Source organism: Rhinolophus sinicus, chromosome 15 (assembly GCF_057876585.1).
Source record: "Rhinolophus sinicus isolate RSI-liver-muscle chromosome 15, RSI-T2T, whole genome shotgun sequence".
Lineage (NCBI taxonomy): Eukaryota > Metazoa > Chordata > Mammalia > Chiroptera > Rhinolophidae > Rhinolophus > Rhinolophus sinicus.
Window position 1 is genome coordinate 113,705,801 of NC_142515.1, and position 19,217 is coordinate 113,725,017.

At 38.3% G+C, this 19,217-nt stretch overlaps 1 protein-coding gene across 4 annotated transcripts in view; it reads left to right on the forward strand.

Moving 5' to 3' along the window:
* NR3C2 (nuclear receptor subfamily 3 group C member 2) overlaps positions 1–19,217 on the forward strand; it is a 310,553-nt gene that overhangs the window by 136,700 nt on the left and 154,636 nt on the right. For 2 of the 4 annotated variants that reach the window (XM_074338455.2, XM_074338454.2), the window contains exon 3: positions 18,558–18,709. In XM_074338455.2, coding sequence (XP_074194556.1) covers positions 18,558–18,709 — 152 coding nt within the window. The remainder of the gene's footprint in view (positions 1–18,557; positions 18,710–19,217) is intronic. The other 2 variants (XM_074338457.2, XM_074338456.1) reach the window with 1 other exon arrangement.

A 19,217-nucleotide genomic window follows, 5' to 3' on the forward strand; every position in this document is an offset into this window, starting at 1 on the left:
ATTTCAGAGCCAGAGTGTCAAAAAAAACTTGAGTCGGTCTCATTTTAAAGAATACATACTTTACAGCATAGTGTGAAATATAGTAAGTAGCCTGCATACATTATGTGTATACATGTTTTTTTCAGTTTAGAAATTCAGTGCATTTCTCACCAGATAAAATTTCTTAGGGGGGTATTTTTTGATCAAGTCATAAGAAAAATCGAGCTTTCTTGAGGGGCAAAGGGCTTGGAGTGTAGTAGGGGAGAAGAACCCAGTGTTATCCAAAACTTAAAAAAAATGTATGTGTTGTTATATTTAAGGGCATGGGTTCATATTTAGTCTCCCCAAGTTATTATTTGTAGTCAGACCAGGGTTCTCTGAAAGTTGTACACATCACTTAGCAAATCCTAATACACACTGTCTTCTACGTACAAAATACGAGTAAGTTCTATTTGAAAACTTGATTCTGTAAGTCCTTTGAAACATGTCCTTAAAGATGGTTCCTTACCTAAATCATGTTATTCAGAGCGTAGAATTCCATCTTGGGATGCTAGGAATCTGCTTTCATTTTCTCTTAGACAGTACATTTCGGCTTCCAGGAAGGCAGTTCATACCATGACTGAAGTCGACAGGCTTTCCTTTCATGAGGTCCCATATGTGTAGAGCTGTCTCCTGCCTTCCCAGGTCACAGCCTTTGCAGTTGGCTTTGGGTGCTGGTGACTAGTGTTGCCACTACCACAAAGCTAGCAGTTCTGGCAGGAGTGCTGGGGTGAGGTAGGGGTAATGGGAGCTGCCTTCCTGAGGTGGGGATTATTTGAGATTCGGGCACCATTTGTAAAACTGTTATTTCCTGTTATTCACTTGAATTTTACAGCTCCAATAAAATAACACACATGAATTTGATTTACGTTACTATTTTAGAGATTCGGACAGTTTATATTATACTAGTTATAATCATGTGGGATTTCATACGCCTATGCGGATGACCCATGGCCAGGAGGATTCCAGGTTGTATTAGTTTCTATACAGTGAAAATTCATATAGTTTTAATAGTCTTTACATGTGCTCTTTGGGTACTTGTTATCTTAATATTACAAAGTAACAGACTTGAGTTTTTTAGAGCTGAAATTTAAGCTTTTATTTATGATAGTGTTGCATTTTGTAGGATTTTATGTGAATATTTATGAAAAACAAGGTGATGTTAATCTTTAAGTTGCTTCTATCTATCTAGTTCCCCTAAAATTGTTCAATTTTCAAAACAACAGTACAGAAGATGTTATTTATGAATATTTTGATTCCTTTTATAAATTGAAATTTCGCTTCTCAAGATCAGTTGAAACAAACGCTACTAAGTGGTGTTATCACATCACTGAACACACAGTAAATTATGTCCAGTTTTAATCTTGCTTGAAATAACATACAAAAACATGTTATTTGAACTAGAGTAAAAGACAGCTGTCAGTATTCTTGAAACTATTTATAAAAGTGAAATTTAACACTGGGTTATGGATTTAATGGTAAAACTTAGCAGTAAGTCATTTCATAGTGTAGACTAAAAATAGTAAAACTACTGCCTTTCCTTGTGCCTTTGTGACGTGGTACCCCATTTTCTCTTGAACAATTAATAGGAAATTGTGGTGTACTTGTGAGTGACTGACATTTGTTTCTCAGGAACAGCCTATTGTGGGAAAGGGAGAGTGCTCATACTCGTCTTTTTTCATCCAGTTCCACTTGCTAAGCAAACACCATTATGTAACCGTGGTTACCAGACTGTAGTCTTTTATCTAGTGTTGGGTAAGGTTGGCTGGAACTTTACCTATCATTCGGAGGAGTAAAACCCTGTCCCTATATTGCTGTAAGGCCATTATTTCTCATACATAATGCGTTTATATTCTTATACTGGGTCTTTTAACTTTATGCCCCTGTGAGTGACAAGAGAAAACTCTCCTGTCTTTGGTCCTTCCGGACTATTAATATATTCTGGATGGACGCTAAGGTATATAAAATGCACATCATAAGAACTGTTACGTCAGAGCTGTGAGTATTTAAAAAGCCCTCCAAAAACCCATAGTTAAGTATATTCAAGTTAGTCAGAGCCTGTGATTCCTAATTTGTATGCAGAATTCCAGTAGTTAATAGGAAATAATCAACAAAAGAGCAAGCATCTCATTCCAGGAGCCCCCGCCTGGCACATGCTCCGTCTCCCCATTCCAGGAAACACTCTCAGGTCAAACATTTAAGGCGGTCATAACATGTTCCCAGGAAGGATTCTAAGGTTCTGAGTCAGGTGACAATCTTCCATGAGGTTGACTATATTCTGTATGTTTTAGAATAATTTTAACACCAGTTTTGAGAAAAAGAGGTTTATGAATAATGAAGTGGTACTATAAAGTTTCATCAACCGAATTGTCCCGTTTATTCTGATCGCGCACTCATACATAATGCGTTTATTTAAATAAGCCTATGTTGAAATATTGTCTGATTTCAGGAATTGTAAATTGAATTAGGAATTTGTTCAGAGTTGCTTGGTATTTGTTGACTCTTAGAAATTCCAGATTTTCTTGCTTTCAGTTGTAGGAATGGCATATGGTAATACTAATTATTTTTATTATCTTTCATAATTTTCATCAGCTTTATAATATAAGGTTAGCTTTAGCTACTTTGTAGCGAATTTAATTCCTCATAATCTCCTCTTTGCTTTTATAATTTAAATTTCAGAAATAAAAGTAAACAAAACTTTTTAGCTTAATTTCCGACCTCAGCAAATTATGTCCTTACCCTACAGATGTACAGCAGAAAATTCTTTCTTCCATCCTAATAAATCCTTTCTCCTACCTTTAATTTCCTACACATGTCACTTACTAATGATCTTTCTGTTTAGTGTGACTGTAATTATTTCAATTAATAAATAGTCTTCTCTGCCTAGAAGATAAGCAGTGAACTTAGGTGTACACTTCAGAATTGTTTCCCTCTCTCACAAATTTATTTCTATTATTATTTTCTTGTTTCTTCCTTGGAAATAAATGCCACTTTTGGTTACTTTTCTGACTAAACTTGCATACATCCACCTTTCTAGGACTCCAACAAATTATTTGCCATTTGTCTCTTTTAGCACCATCTGTTCTTCACAGCAGATCCCTTAAAACACTTAGCACATTCGGAAAGTTTATGCTGCTTCTGGCTAAGTGCTTTCTTAAAAGGTTTATTTTTCTCCTTTTCTTACCTGCATTAACTTTCCCTTTTTCCCATGAACGGGCTTTCTTTTACCTATTGAACATGCTGGCCTGACTTTTACTGTGTGACATGGTCTGGGCTGGTCACACATGTCAGCCAGGGCGGGGCTCCAGTGCTCTTGGGAAACGGGGGAGGCTCCCCGCCTGCCCCAACACCATTACATCTGTCCCCCAGCTCGCCCCAGCCTAGGGCAGCCGCCTCATCTCTTGTTCTGGAGCTCGACTCTGTGCCCGCTGTGCAGCTGGGTGTGATTCTGTTGCCTGGTTTCCTATGGTCTTGCAAACTCGGACCCTTTCCTTCTTCATAATTGGCAATCTCTGCTCACTGGCTCTCGCCGGTCACCTAGCCTTTTCATGCTGTGCCTTTTCTGCGTCTCACTCTTCTGTTTCCTGGCACCTTCTTGTCCCAGCCCTGTGTCCCTTCTCTGGTGTCCCTGTTGGGCTCTTGTACATTCCCTTCTGTCCCTGTGACCCACTGTGCTGGGGGGGGGGGTCACTGCACAGCGTCTCTGGGGCCAACTCTTCTTTTCTGGCTCCTTGAAAATTCTATTATCAGTTTGGATACGTTTTACTAAATCAAGGTGGGGAGGAGGCCAAGGTGACATCCTTATTTGTGAACATTATTTTACTGTCTTAAAAAAAATTATATTGTTGACCGTATTCTTTAAAGCATGGTAAGATTTGCATATATGTTATATTTGTCTTATGTTCCTTATAATGTACAATCTTTTGTATCAGTTTCTCTCTACCAAAGGGTGCGTGTAGTATATACATTATTTCAAACACTAGAAAGAGAATATTGATATAAATTTCAAAATTCGTATTGCAAATAGGTACTGATGGTACAATTTTCATTGAGGACATATGCAGTGTTCTTGAAATCAAGTCAGGACATCCAGTAGGTCTAGTCTTATGATACTGAAATTAAACATAAGAGGTTTAGTAAATCTTATTTGAGGTGTTTCTCTGTAATAAAATAGAAAGAGAATGGCCAGGCTCTCTCATATCTTTGGGGATGGGTTGTCAGGGTGGCATCAGATGGCTGTCCTTCTCTTTCTCATCTGGCAGCAATGCGTGGCAGGAAGTAAGACAGATCTAAGTAACTTCTACACTGCTTCTTGCCTTGTTGCAATTAAAACCGAGGCACGCCCTTCCTCAACTTCTTCACCATCTTTCATCACTATTTATAAGTACACTGACATCGTTTTTTTCTTTTTTAACAAACTTCAGTGGAACTACTTCTGACCACTAAACAATGTCACATTTGCTTTGATATCTGTGCCATTTGCCTTGTTTTAAAAATGTTTTTCATCTTTTCTCAGATCTATTCCAAAGTCAAAAGCCTAACTTAATTTTTAAAACTTTTGAGAAAAGCTTCTGTAATTGCTTTTAAGAATGTCAGGGAAATGAGGAAAATTTATTTTGGTGTAAGCCAACAATTGTCTTTTATAAGTACAGATTTTCGCAACCTTGAAAGATAATTAAATCAGGCATTAAAGCCAGTAGTAAAAATATGAGTACCTTTTTATTTGAAGGCTTACCATATCTTACTGGAAGCAGAAAAAGACTGGCATTCTTTATTTAAATCACAAGGGATTTATTTTCACACTCATACACACACACACCCACGTACACGAAACAGGACTAAGCATGTGAATCCTGATTCAACACTCTTAGGAGCAATATTTAATAATTTTCATCATTTTAATCTCCATGATTCTCATCTTTTTTATAAAAAATAGAAATCACATTGACTTCTAGAACTTTCATTTTGATTTTTCTTGCTTTGAGGAAGAGTTATTTTAAGCAGGCTTGAATTTTGTTTTTTAAGAGTGAGGAAAATAATATAACATTGTTTTATATACATGTGTGTGTATATATATATGTTATACATCACGTATATTTATAAATATTCCTTTACTTTCCAGTAGGGATTTGTCAGCACCCCTAGTCCCACCCCCATCCTGACACTAGAATATGGCCTCCAATTGTAAGAGATTTTAGTGTATTTTGTTAGTTGATATATGTCAAAGACAGAACAATGTCTGGCCTATGCTAGGTACTCAGGAATGGTGCTGAGTAAATGAAAAGAGGGACAGAATCATTTCAGCACCTGCTTATTGCTTGTCGCACACAAACTATAGGCTTGGAGAAAGATTTGGAGGTAATTGTTCCTATCCCTTAGTACCAGGAAAGCAACAAAGATACAGTGAGGAAGGAGGTACAAGTCAATTAGCTAGACAAAAAGGTGGGCCCTCATTAGTTCTTTGTTCTTCCACTCTTAACAACCCACACATATCTAAATGGTCCTTTCAATTTAATATTTAATCATTTTAATGTTTGCTCTAACAAGGAATATCCATACCTCTGGTAATATATAGCTTCTTTTGATAATATGGTAACTTTTCTCTCAAAGCCATCATATATATGCGCATGAGTGAGGGGTTGCAGTAGGAGGAAGGGGACAGAGAAGAAAAGAGAAAGAGGTAGAGAAGAGAAGAAGAGACAGAGTATTTGGTCCTTTTTTTTCTTGATTTTTTCCTTAAGAATAAGGTAGGGTGTAATATACCTGAAAAAGATGATAACTCATGGAATAAATAATTACTGCATTTTTATGTACCTTTGGGTTGGCCGCATGGAGCAGCCCTGAGTCAGTGGCCGTGTGTTAGCACGTATGTGTGTATATAATTTTAGCTAGCCAAAGAACAGCCTTTCTGAAGCTTTAGGTTTCAGATAGTTTTAGAGGGAGACAATCAAAGGAACAGCCCCAGACTTCAACCCCTAAGAAAAAATAAAGAGCCAAAGAAAGTACTCAGGATTCTCTCATTGTTCTGTTCATGCCAAGTCAGGAAATATCATATAGTTCGGTTTATTAAAATAATTTTTTTTAAAAAAAAACTAAGATTTTTAGTTAAAAATGAAAATCATGAACTTGATCAGAAAAAAATGAACAAAGTATATAACAACTACAATTCTAAAAATAATAGGCACATTTGGCAGCGAATGTAGTACTGGAAGGGAACTCAGCTGTCTGGGGGTGGGGGTGACACCTCAGTACTCCAATGTATTGCGTTGAAGGCCTGAGACCACGATACTTAGTCCTAAGTGCTATTGTCCACAGAATAGTAAATGAGCATTTTCTTGACCTGGAAATGCTGTCCTATGGCAGACCCTGGTTTTATCATTCAAGCCAGAGGCCAGAAATGTGTTATATGGAACCATAAGGAATCCCCAGTTTTTCAGGTCAAAAACAGTTGGGGAACAGCAGTTTCACATACGGCTTAATCCTCTAACCTGTGCTTAAGTGGGAGAATTGTAAAAGGCAGCTCTGTGGGGAACTGAAAGGTAAGCATGGGGAACTGTTGATGGAACAGTACAGCATTGATTCATTCATCCTGAAGGATATCAGGGGTGAAGAAAAGGCGCCTCTGAGCGTCTTTGCAGAATAGCTATCTGAACCTACTCAGTCTCGTGCCCTGGGGTTGCCCCTGCTTAATGCTGCTGCCTTTTTCTTCAGAGGGAATTCTTATGAAAAATACCTGAAGGGCGGCACATCCTGCCACTGCAGATTTTTGCATGTTTGAGTATCCGTGTGCTTCGTCTTCAGTGTGTGTGCGCATGCACACCTTGTTTTCAGAGCTTCCCGGGGAGGCTGGTCCATCGCCTGAGTAGCATTGTACAGCCCTGACAAAACCATTCTGTTCGGTGATGCCTGCCGACAGGAACCAAATGCAAGTCAGGCCACCTTTAAGCAGAAAAGGACCCCACAGATGTTTTGTGTGTGTAGTTACACTGTCGGTTCCCATAAAGAAAGCCCTTGGTGACTTGAAAAATACATTCATGTTTTGGAAAGGGACTTGTTCTTTACCTGTTATAAGCTAATGTATGAATGGGAAAGTTCTTTTTTTTTTTTTTCCTGATCGGTTCCATATACTTTTTACTGAAAGTTCATTTCAGAGTATTAAACTGACCTGAAAGCAGGAATGTTATTTCACTCTTGTAGAGTTCACCCTAAGGAAATCAGTTTATTACTTGGGAATTTTTTTGTTTTGGTTTTTGTTTTCTCTAAAATGACAACTCGTTGATTATTCAGTAACCAAAACGTTAAAGAACAAATTTATTTAATCCCTGTAAAATAAGCATTCTTTACAACTTCATATTAAGGTACTGTTTTTTAATAGCTCAAAGTCAGATGTGGGGTAGATTTGAAGTAAATATGGCAGGTGTCATGTCGACAAAAGTACTATGACATTGTAATTTATAGATTTTAAAATGGACTTCTCAAACCCTATTACATGGAGATTCTTGAAATGATGAAGGGTTTCCCTTTATCCTATGGGAACAAACTTAGTATAAGGCAGGGAGAGCAGAGGATGCAAGTTGAGGCAAAAGCCCCTGTGATCTGAGGCAGAAGTCATACGAGGCAGCAGTGACAGTTGAATTGGGTTTGCAAATCAGAGGGCAGAACCAATGGCAAGGGAGTCATTATTTCTAGAATGCAAGAAAACCCACTCAGGGAAAAAGCTGTTTGGAGCTTTGACTCATTAATTATATTGGTAGAAAGAAGCCACATTCTGTTGCCCAGGAAGACCACGAAGAAGCATGTTTCACATCAACTTTTTGAAAATGTGATAAACAAAAAACACACTGAAATCAGTAACTTCTAAATAACTCAGGTTCAAGGTGCACCGCTAGGTCTAGACCCCATTAGGACTCAGTGTCTCATGCCATCAGTGTCCGCATCTAAGTGTGCACCTTAACATAAGGATAGTTAATGTTCAGGGGAAAAAGTTAAATCACTATATATGTGTGTGTGTGTATATATATATATATTACATTTCGAAAGCAAAGTCACTGTAATTAAAAAAACTCAGCAAGCATTTTGTAGTAATCTCCTTAAAACATCGTTTATATATCAAGCAACCATTTAGAGGTCATCTCCTTAAATCATACTTTATAAATTACCCATTGATGATGTAATAAGTTTATGATTCCTTCTCAGATGATTCTAAATAACTTATAAGGTATATGAATACACTCACATGTGCCTGTGATTATAGAGGCAAAGTAGAATGTGGGGGCATTTTATAGCACATATATTTGGCCATTGTCATAGCAATCACCGATTGACATATCATTGGTCAATCAATGCTTCTGGAGATGATTTGATGTTAGATCTTTTTAGAGATCCTGCATATGCTCAAATTATTCTACCAGACACAGTTTTCTGACAACTTCCTGAATATGGAAACTCCTTCATAAAAAAAGATGGTGAGTGTTCTTTACTTCAGTATGCCTTATATATGCATAAAAATGGCCATTGCTAAGGTCAGGGTGTCAGTGAAGACCACATCCTAGTGAAACCATAAGTCTCTCCCACTGATGCTTCCCTCCCTTTGATTCCAAGACTCTGCATTATCTTGCCTTCCTGCTTCTTTCTTCCTGCTCCACCCCACCACCCCCACCCCACCACCCTGCCCAGGTTTGTTAGCAAGTTCTTCTTTCTCTGCCTAAGCAGAAAGGTTAGTTTTCTGTAGATTTCCATCTATGATTTGTTTTCTCCTCATTTCAACTTTTTACTGGGTTTGCTCGTTCATTGTTCTAGGAATAAAATCTAGACTCCTTGGTTTCTAAGAATAATCTGTTTCTTGTTGAACGTGTTTTTCATGCTTGCCCCATTCAGTGGTCCTTAGTTTTCTTCCAGTTCATCGGACCATTTTGCTTTCATTATCTGTATTGTATATATTAAAAGTAGTGATCAATCACTTTAATTATATCGCTTTAACATGGTAGATTTTTGTACCCATCTCTCTTCATTTTCCTTGCCACGTTTTCGGTTGTCTACCAGATGTTTCAACTCATTGTCCTAGAATCATTTCAAACTACTTTATAGGTGTTGGAGACTTCGTCATTTGGGTCATTCTCAATGCTTGTCTCTGGAGGGCAGCTCATTGAGTGCTGGATCCCAGTGTCTTTGCCATTGTCTGGACTTTTTTTGGGGGGGTCCAGCTCATTTTCACCTTGCCCCATTCCTCCATGAAGCTTTCCCTTCAGCTCAATTGCAAGTTATTGGGCTCTCTTTCAATTCTGATTTATTTTTAAGCCATAGGTGACTCTTATCAAGTAGTGCCTTTAATATTTACCAATCTTCAGGTCTTAGCTTCCCTACTTGATTATAAACTCATGGAGAGTAGTGGCCATGTGTTATCTTTGTATTCTTACATAGCTAGTGTTTAGAAAAAAATTGTTTGATTAAGTAATTCATTACCATTATGGGTCTAATACTAAATTTGACTATGTTCCCTGTTTTATTAGAAAATACATTTTATTCTAGATTTAAATGTTTTTGGCTATTTTCCAAAACAGATTTTTACATACGATCAAATGCTAATTTGGCCACCGCTTATATTTAAGGAGAAAAGTTTACTTAATTGCCTTCCTTGCATACGTTCTTATTTTTAAAATGAAATTCTACACATACTAATGTGGGCTTCAGTTTCTTATTCCTAGCTTTTCTTCCCTTCCTTTCCCTTCCCTTCCCTTCCTTTCCCTTTTAGATCTGGGTCAAGCTACTTTTCTGTTGGACAGAAGCTATGCTTTCTTAATTATAACTTTAAGTTCTTGATGAGCAAATTGCATTCATTTAAATGAAATTTAGCATGTAGAAAACACATATCTCATTAAACAGAGCCAATTTAATAAATATTATTAATGATATAAACTGTTGTGAAAGCAAACAAAAACAGTAAATTGGAAAAGACTAATGAGCCACTGCAGTGCTTTAAATTCTGTTTTCCAAGCTATTTATATCCTTGAGTTTTTCTGTATCAGGTAACTTTAGCTATAACTGTATTCATACAGCTGAGATTGTAAAATGTGTACCAATTCTTTAATTCCTACCTTTGGTGCATTATGAAATGTGGCTTAAAAGTACAGACCTTATTGAGTGAGGAATTATCCCTCAAAAAATTAATGGATCACTTATCATCAAAGGTAACACCTTGAAAGAAAATACACCACAAAAATCATTCTCAGATATTCCCCTTAAATAATGGGAAAACTAGACTGAGATACTTCAGGTTAAATATATAACTCAAAATAGATGCTTATCAAAACAAAAGGAAATAGTCAGCAAAAAGGGTTTTTTGTTTTTGGGGGTTTTTTTGTTTTGTTTTTTTTGTTGTTTGTTTTTTTGTCTATTTAATGTGCGGGTAAGAATTTCAGTAAACCAGTTGTTAAAGGTTGATTTATGTTTGAAATTTTTTATATTGAGTGTTCTCCAAAAACTTATATTCTTAGATTTTGTGTTCTTTATATAAAAGAGTATGTATTTGAGTCTCAATAATTGTTTATCCTAATGAGCTAATGTGGCTGTTCCCAACCCACACACTGCAGACACCAGGAGAACTAGAATTCTTATAAGAAATGCTCAAATTCAAATGCACACAAAACACTCCCTGTACAGTAAATAAACACCATGGCTATTGTAGTACCACTATTTCCTAGTATATTTTTAAAACCCTTTTCTCATGCTGCTTACCAATGTTATGCAAATTAGAAGTGGTACAGAAAAATATAATATAGAAAAGTAGAATTATCTATAATTCCACTAATGTGGCAGTTACTGTTAATAATTTAGACTCAACAGTAATATTCTAACTAATAATAGTCAGAATAAAAAGAATACTTAATATATGTTTGATGCTGTTCTAAATGCTCTTAAATGTATCAAGTATTTAATCTATAACAACCCTCCATGGTAGGACCTTTGTTATCACTACTTTACAGATGAGGAAACTAGCCCAGAAAGGTTAAGTAAACCTGATATATATTGCACCCAGGTTTTCCTATGGGTAGACTATCATTTAATATTATAGTTATTACATTATTTTGAAAAATAGGAATATACCATACCGATATTGTTCTACCGCTATCAGGTCCAAAACACTCTCCCTGTAATTCCCAACCTGCTCTTCCACCCCAATCTTACATATTAATTAATGGCACTACCATCTAATTTTTCTGCAAGTCCTCTTGATACTATATATTTAAAAAGGAAAAAAAAAAAAGATCCACAATGCAGCCATCGCTCACTGTCTTTACTACTTTAAGCTTAATCCAAGCCGTTATCATCTCCTGCCTGGATAACTGCAGGAACTCCTTGGCTTGTCTCCCCACTTCCGACATCCCCCACCTCCACAGTCCGTTCTCCATGCAACAGCCAAAGTAAGATTTTTAAATGTCAATCAGATCATGTTACCCTCCTGCTGAAAACATTTCAATATTCACACCACTCCTGATGGCGCTTAGAATAACGTGCTAGCTCATTACTGTAGCCTTTCCTTTGAGACCCATGTGGTCCATCTCCACCTTCTTCTTAGGCCTCACATCCCACCACCTCCCATCTCCCCTTCTTTCTTGTTGACTTCACGTCAACCACATGGCTCTCATTAATGTCTCTGGATTGTATCACATCCCTTCAGGGACTTGACACTCGCTCTTCCTTGTGTTTGGCATCTGCACGTGGCTGGAGACTTCGTCATTTCCGTCTCCCCAGAAGGCCTTCTCAGGCTGCCTATCTAGAGAATCCTGTCCCCCACCACCTCATTCAATCCCAGTGTCTGTCCTTTTCTTCAGAGTCCTTACCACCACCTGAAATCACGTGCTTACTTCGGTAAGATGTGTTGTTCCTACTCCAGTAGAAACTCCATAAGAACACGGCTTTCTCTTTGTTGTTCATCCAAGTTCCCAGAATAGCAGGGCCCTTGGTAGATTTCAGTGAACAGCTTAATGAATGAATGATGTAAGCACACCAGCATGTTCAGATAAGTATGTAAGGAAATTTACTGAAGGACTGTTTCTATATTCCCCCAAATTCAAACTCTGCTCTGGGTCGTTGAATGAATACTCGAATTGGTTCCATAGGAGGGAAAAAAAATAAACTTTTTAGTAGCTGGAGGTGATGGTAGAAGCTTATATCTGATTAAGTGATGGTACAAAAGATAGATTTGTTTACATCATATTGAGTGAGTTTAAGAAAAAGACAAGTATTCTTTTGTGAGAAAAATTTCACTGAATAGTGGATCAGTCACTACTGTATTGTTATGTAATTGTTGTAAAGATGCAGAAAGTTAATTTTATATATGGTAATTCCTGGAACAGCATGGTGCATTATAGATTCTCAGGGAGCCAGTTTCTCCAGTCATTTTTTGATCAGTAAAAATCACTTTTGCTCACACAGCTTTTTACTGCTTCCCCCAGAGCATCCAACCGTTTTAGGGGGAAAAAAACCAATAAGTGGTTTTGATGATTGGCTAGTATATCCCCTCCCAATTGTCAACCAAAATCCACATGAATCTTTGATTAATCTCTTCAATATTTCAGTGGGTCATTAGAACCATTATATTGGGTACTGAAAATAGTTGCATCTCACTTGTGTTTCCCTGAGAGCAACACTGTTTTTACAAATGGAAATAGGATGTTCACTCACCTCCTTTATAATTTCACATTTATATAAAATCCTGTGACCTACCCTTGTCTGTTGATTATAAACTCCTTTCTGTGGACAATATTTCTTTGATTACCAAGATTAAAAATGACCAGTTTGGATAGTTTTTCACAACTTGCCAATATTAAATGGTTTCGTGGGGTAAAATACCATTTTTTTCTTTTTTTAAGGAGGGCGCAGCTCACAGTGGCCCATGTGGGGATCGAACTGGCACCCCGCTCTGATCAACTGAGCTAACCAGCCACCCCTAGAATACCATTTTAATGCATACATTTATACAAAGAATTTAACCCCGAAATCAGCATAGATACAATCATATAGATTCAAGAAAAAAATTTAAGTGTCTAATTAGCTGTTCCAGAAAGAATAAGTTTTTACATGTAGATTTTTAAAGCTTGATCTGGATTAAATAATGCTTATTTATATGTATAATACCTTGTCTTTCATTTGAGCTTGCAATTCCATTTGGATAAAACTTGGCCATGACAGACTGTCCCATTTATCTTTTGTATCCATCTTTACCTTAAATGGATATCTCGAAAAAGGTGTTAGAGAGCCAACCTTTTTATGGTGAGAATCATGGCCCAAAGAGGTGATTTGCCAAGGTTTTACCAGATAATGTCTGAGCTAGAACAGAACTGGAATCCAGCCTCCTTATGAGCCTCTGTCCCAGCCTTTGCCCCTGCATGTCTGGCCCTACAGTTTGAGCCTCACATCCCCTGTTAATGCTTAAATAGATTCTACTGTAGCTCTGGGTTCTTACATACAAAAATCACTAAACAACTTTTGTATTTTGATAACACTTGGTGTCTAAGAAGTGAGTTTAAGATCTGATCCCTCTCTTTCTCCCCTCTTCCTCTCCGCACCCCCCTTATAAATGCATAATGTATTTCTTAAAACTGAATGTGTAACCTCCCGACCATGTGCCATCTTTCAGATTCAAAGATAACCACATGATAGGGTGTCGGTTGAGCCTGGAGTCTTCCTGACCCATCCACGCTTTGGGGCCTGCCTTATGTGTTAATAATGCATATGTCTGTGAGACAGCTGGCTGAGCTTTTGAGAATAGTCTGTGTCCCTGGATATTATTATTTTTTTCCCTCTGTGCAAAGTAAATGAACCGCATGAGAATTGAACCTATAACCTTGGCCTCATTAATTTACCTTCTGTAAAATTGCCTTTTGGAAATTTATGTTCTACTGTAATGAGATTAGGAGTGCAGTTTCATTCATTGCGTAAATAGTACCAGCACTGCACTAATGACAGCAGAGAGCACAGAGAGGCACAGGACAAGGTTTTTGCCCTCAAGGGATTAGGATAAGTGCACAGGTCACTGATGTGAGGGTAAAAGTGATGACTGCCGAAGGGGCAGTGTTGACCAAATGCTCCAATGAATCAGGAGGCAGGAGAGCGATGCTTCCTACTGGGAGCACATCAGGGATTTGTGAAGGATGGACAGGGTTTCCGGGAGAGGGAGGAGGGGTGAGGACGTGCTGGGCTGTCTACATGGTGGTATTCACACCCTGACAGGGAAATTGGAGGGTGGTGAGCACGAAGTCGGGCAGCGTGAGAGGACCTGCAGGGGAAGGTTGATTAGTAAGAGGGGCTTAAATGTCCTACGGAGGTTGTCCTATATGGTAGTACTGGGTGGGGACGATTGACGATTTCTAAGCTGGCAAGTAACACAGTCAGAACTCTAAAGGAAATGCATCTGTCAGCCACTGTAGAATGAAATGCAAGGAGGAGAGGCTGGGGTTTAGGGAAGAACCCTCAGGAGGTGATAAGAGCCGGAAGCTGTTATCAACAGCGGAGTGAAGAGAAGCGATGTGAGAGGGTGCAAGGCTAGAACGAGCTGTACTTGGTGACTGACTGGATTTGATAGTTAAGGAGGAATACAAGATTTGAAGCTGGGTGACTAGCAGATGGCAGTGCCCTTCTAGAAGCTAACAGAACAGAGAAGAGAGGTTATGTAAAGGAAGTGACAACACGAAATTGGAACATGGGGGAGAGGTTGGCGCTGGATATAAACATTGGGGAAGTCAGAACGGTTTGAGCTGAGGTAGTGGGTGAGATCATTAAGGGAGGGAGTGTAGACACAAGAAAAAAGATGGTCAAAGGTAGAGAACTCCACAAAGAAAATCTATACTGATGATCAAGAAAATAAGAGCCTGAAAAATAGAGGGGACATTGTGAAGAGAATGAGCTCAATACAGTGTCACAGAAACGGAAGGGAGGGAAATGTGCTCTTTTGTCATTGAAAGATGTCAGTGAATAAGAAGGAAAAATAATTCATGTTTAGTTTGATTTTATAATCAAACAAATGTATTTGCATTTCACGGTGCAGCTTTTTTTTTATGCTTTCTCTTCAATTTCTCATAATTTGTTTCTGTGGCGTACGTTTCACTCTCAAAACAGTTAAAAACAAATCACATCCCTTTATGTAAAGAATGCAGTAGGACTTCAGAATCGATGACGTAGTGGGTTTTGTGAAAATGCCAGTTTTCAGGTGTTTGAATGCCTGTTATATACCAGGTACAGTTCCATGCTCAGTGGTGAGTAACACAGAAGAAAATACTGGGCCCAGTCGAGTTTACTGTCTTGTGTGGATGAGGTAAACAATAGACAGACTAAAGTTTTCACAGACACGTTACATGGAGACATGCTTCATAAAGAAAACTAAAGAAGAAAGGGATAGGGAATTCTGTGCAAGGGGTATTTTTAGTAGAGTGATCAGAGAAGTCCTGATGGAGAAAGTGACATTTGGGTGAAGCCATGAAGGAGGTGAAAGAGGAGGCTATGTAGATAATCTAGGTGAAGCCGGGCCAGCAAGTGCAAAGGCCCTGAGAGCTAGCAAGGGGGCCAGTGTCACTGAGGTGTAATAGGCAAGTGAGCGAGGTTAGCGACGTCTCGGGGCAGATTGTGGCCCTGTGGTCATAGGGATGACTTGGACGTTTACTATGACTTTAGGGAAAGCCCTTGGGTAGTTTTGAGCAAAGTAATGAATAAGGATTATTCTGGCTACGGGAAAAGGAACGGGGCAAGAAGAAACAGGGAGAGACTTTATAAAATACCAGGCAAGCAGTATTGACAGCTTGCACTGGCGAAGTAGCAGAGGAGGTTGTGGGTAGTGACCAGAAGCTGAAGATATTCTGAGAGTAAAGTGAATGGAGTTTAACAGATTGGATATGTGCTGTGAGAGAAAAAGAATCGGATGAGTTCAAGTGCCTGTATTAGTTTGCTAGGGCTGCGTAACAAAGTACCACAAACGGAACTGGCTGGCTTAAACGACAGAAATGTACTGGGTCACAGTTCAGGAAGCTAGAAGTGCAAAGGTTAACGTGTTGGCTGAGTTGGTTTCTTCGGAGGGATGTGAGGGAGAATCTGTTCCATGCCTCTGTTCTAGCTTCTGGTAGATTGCTGGCAGTCTTTGGCATTCCTTGGCTTGTGAAAGCATCGCTGCCTTCATTTTCACATGGCATTCTCCCTGTGTGTGTCTGTGTGCCAATTTGCCCTTTTAATACGAATACCAGTCACGTTGGATTGGGGCCCACCCTACTCCAGAACTACCTCATCTTAACTAATTATATCTGCTATAACCCTGTTCCCAAATAAGGTCATACTCTGCGGTCCGATGGGCTAGGACTTCAACATAGTAATTTGAGGGAGAACACAATTCCACCCATAACAGTTGCCTTGAACTGAGATGAGAAATTCTGTGGGAGGGTCGGGGAAGATCAGCAGAATTGTAGAAGTTTGAGGTGCACATCAGACACTCAAGTAGACATGTCAAATGGGCATGTGGATAAATGGGTCTGAAATTCCCAGGGAAGGGCCTGGGCTAGTGGTAAACATTTGGACGCCCCTGTTATATTGATGATATTTAAAGCCAAGAGACTAGATGACATCACCAAGAAAGTGAGTTCGGCTAGAAGAAGAAGAGGATTCCAAAGACTAAATTTAAGAGACTGTTAAATACTGGGACCAAAAGTAAGGCTCACAGAATGTCAAATCCAAATCCTATGTATGCTTGTAGTTGTGAAAAACAATTGCATTTTAATGATGATTTTAAGTTGTATCCTAAATGTTTACAAAGCCGTTGTATTTTCCAGTGAAGTGTAAGAGAGTCAGATAGAGTATGGATTGGACTTTACTGGCTAATAATGCTGAAGAAGTTACTGGTGCTGAAATGGAATGTTTTGAATGCCATAAAGAAGTCAAAGGACACTAATAAAAATAATAAAGAGCTCTTTTCTCAGAAGGAGAAACAACTTTGGAGAACATTGTTTCAGTCCTTGATTTAAGAAGTCATTTTCTAGAAAGTCAGTCATGCTACAATGTTCTGAGCAGCTGAGTAGTTTGTTTCTTCATCTATTTGTGGTGAGAGTGTAGTTAAATATTTTAAAAAATTAATTATAAAGGCAATATTATCACATTTGTAGCTAATATGAAAAACAGAAATACTCCCTGTAACACAACCATTCTAGCCTTTTGGTATGTTTTCTTTGAGGGATTTTTTTTTTTTTCCCCTTTAAATCCTGATTTCACATGGAAACAACAGCAGTGACCACAAGGTGAAGGCTCTGACATAACAATCCACCCAGCGTTTTCTGAACACGTCAGTTCCCATTTCTCTGAGCCACTGTACCTATTGCTTCCTCCGCCCTCTTTCTTGGTCTGGTTGTCATCTAGTCCGCTTCAAAATTCAGTTCTGCTGTCACGTTTCCAGAAGTACTTTCTGACCAGCCTGGTCCCACCCTTTCTGGTATGGAGGGCTGCACCTACAAAGTGCCACCATGTTACTCCACACCATAGCACTTACCATCATAGTTCACGTCCCCGCTAACTTTGAGGACCAAGGCTGGGTTTTTTTATATTTATTTCCTCAGTACTTTGCACTAGACCTGTGGGTAGATATTCAAGAAATATCTGTGGACTACAAATGAAAAAAAGAAAAAGAGCTGTTTTGCCTGCTCGGTACACATCTAAACTGTCACAGAACTGATTCCTTATGAGAATTTAAAATGTTTTGTTCAGAATGTGCCAATAAAACAGTAATATGTATCTTGAGAAGATTCCTTTTAAAAGGTATTCATACAGATTGTTGCTTAAAGGGTTGAATTTGTCCCTAAAAACTATTACCCTGAATCCTTCAGTTGCTTACCATGAAAGATACCTGAGATATTTATCAAGTATGGCTTTTTAAAAATATATATTGACTGTGTCCCTTCAAATTAGTAAAATGAAGTAATTTGGACATACCTATATAAGGTAACATGGGAAAAAATGCAGGAGCTTGGAAGGAGGGGTCAAATTGCTTGCAGTAGACGCAAGATGTTTTTTGTTTTTAATTTTAATTAGTGGATTGTTTTGGAAAGGGGAGATTTTTTTTTTTATCTGGCATAATTGAGATATATAATCTGAGTCTGGGTGAAGACAGTTGAGAAGCATTGTAATAGCTCTTAGATGCCAAAAATACTTTCATGATGACTCAATGACTAGGCAGAAGATTCTTCTCCCTGCCCACCTAGAATGCAAATAATATCTTTTGGTAAACTTTCTCAAAAATAGGAAAAGAAAGAAAACAGTTTACATATGCTTATGTATTATTTCTTCATACGGTGAAGAAAGTTTGTTCTATAGAATTCTTTGATAGGATTACTCCATAACTAGTCCATAGGGTTTACCTTCATTTTCTTTCTAAACCCCATGGTATGTGGCCAGTACATACTGAATTCATTCATGGAACCATGATTTATGACAAATTATGAACTGAGCTGTATAGCATATCAAATGTGCCATTACAGGGTAGTTAGTTAAATCTTGATTTCTTTCCCCAGCTCTACTTTACGAAGTGTTTCTACTGGATCCTCAAGACCTTCCAAAATATGTTTGGTGTGTGGGGATGAGGCTTCAGGATGTCATTATGGAGTAGTAACCTGTGGCAGCTGCAAAGTGTTCTTCAAAAGAGCAGTGGAAGGTAAATGTTCATGTGGGTGTTCCTTTTACACATTATTTTCCTTATTGTGTAGTCTCCTTGCACAATTAACATTGGGAAGTAAGTCAAAAAATATTTTTGATGCAGTCTGTCAGTGATACATAGTAATAATGCCATATCTAAAAGCACCTGGAGATTTGCCACTGAGCCAATATTTAATGGGCAAAATGTGAACTTTCAAACTGAGATCGACCAGTCATAAAAAAATTGTGTTTGTTGTTTGTTTCCATCTGAGACTTAGGAAAAAAAATAATCCTATGTCATCATAGATGTAATCTGCATGATTTGAAAGAAGATTTTTTCCTAAGAACACACAGAGTGCATCATTTCTGTCATTTCTGCATCTCTGTACAGTTGAATCTTGAACAACACAGTGGTTGGGGGTATGGATCCCCCCAGACACAGTTGAAAATCTGTGTAAAACTTTTGACTCCCCAGAATTTAACTACTAAGAGCCTACTGTTGACAGGAAGGCTTAGCAATGACATAAAACAGTCAATTA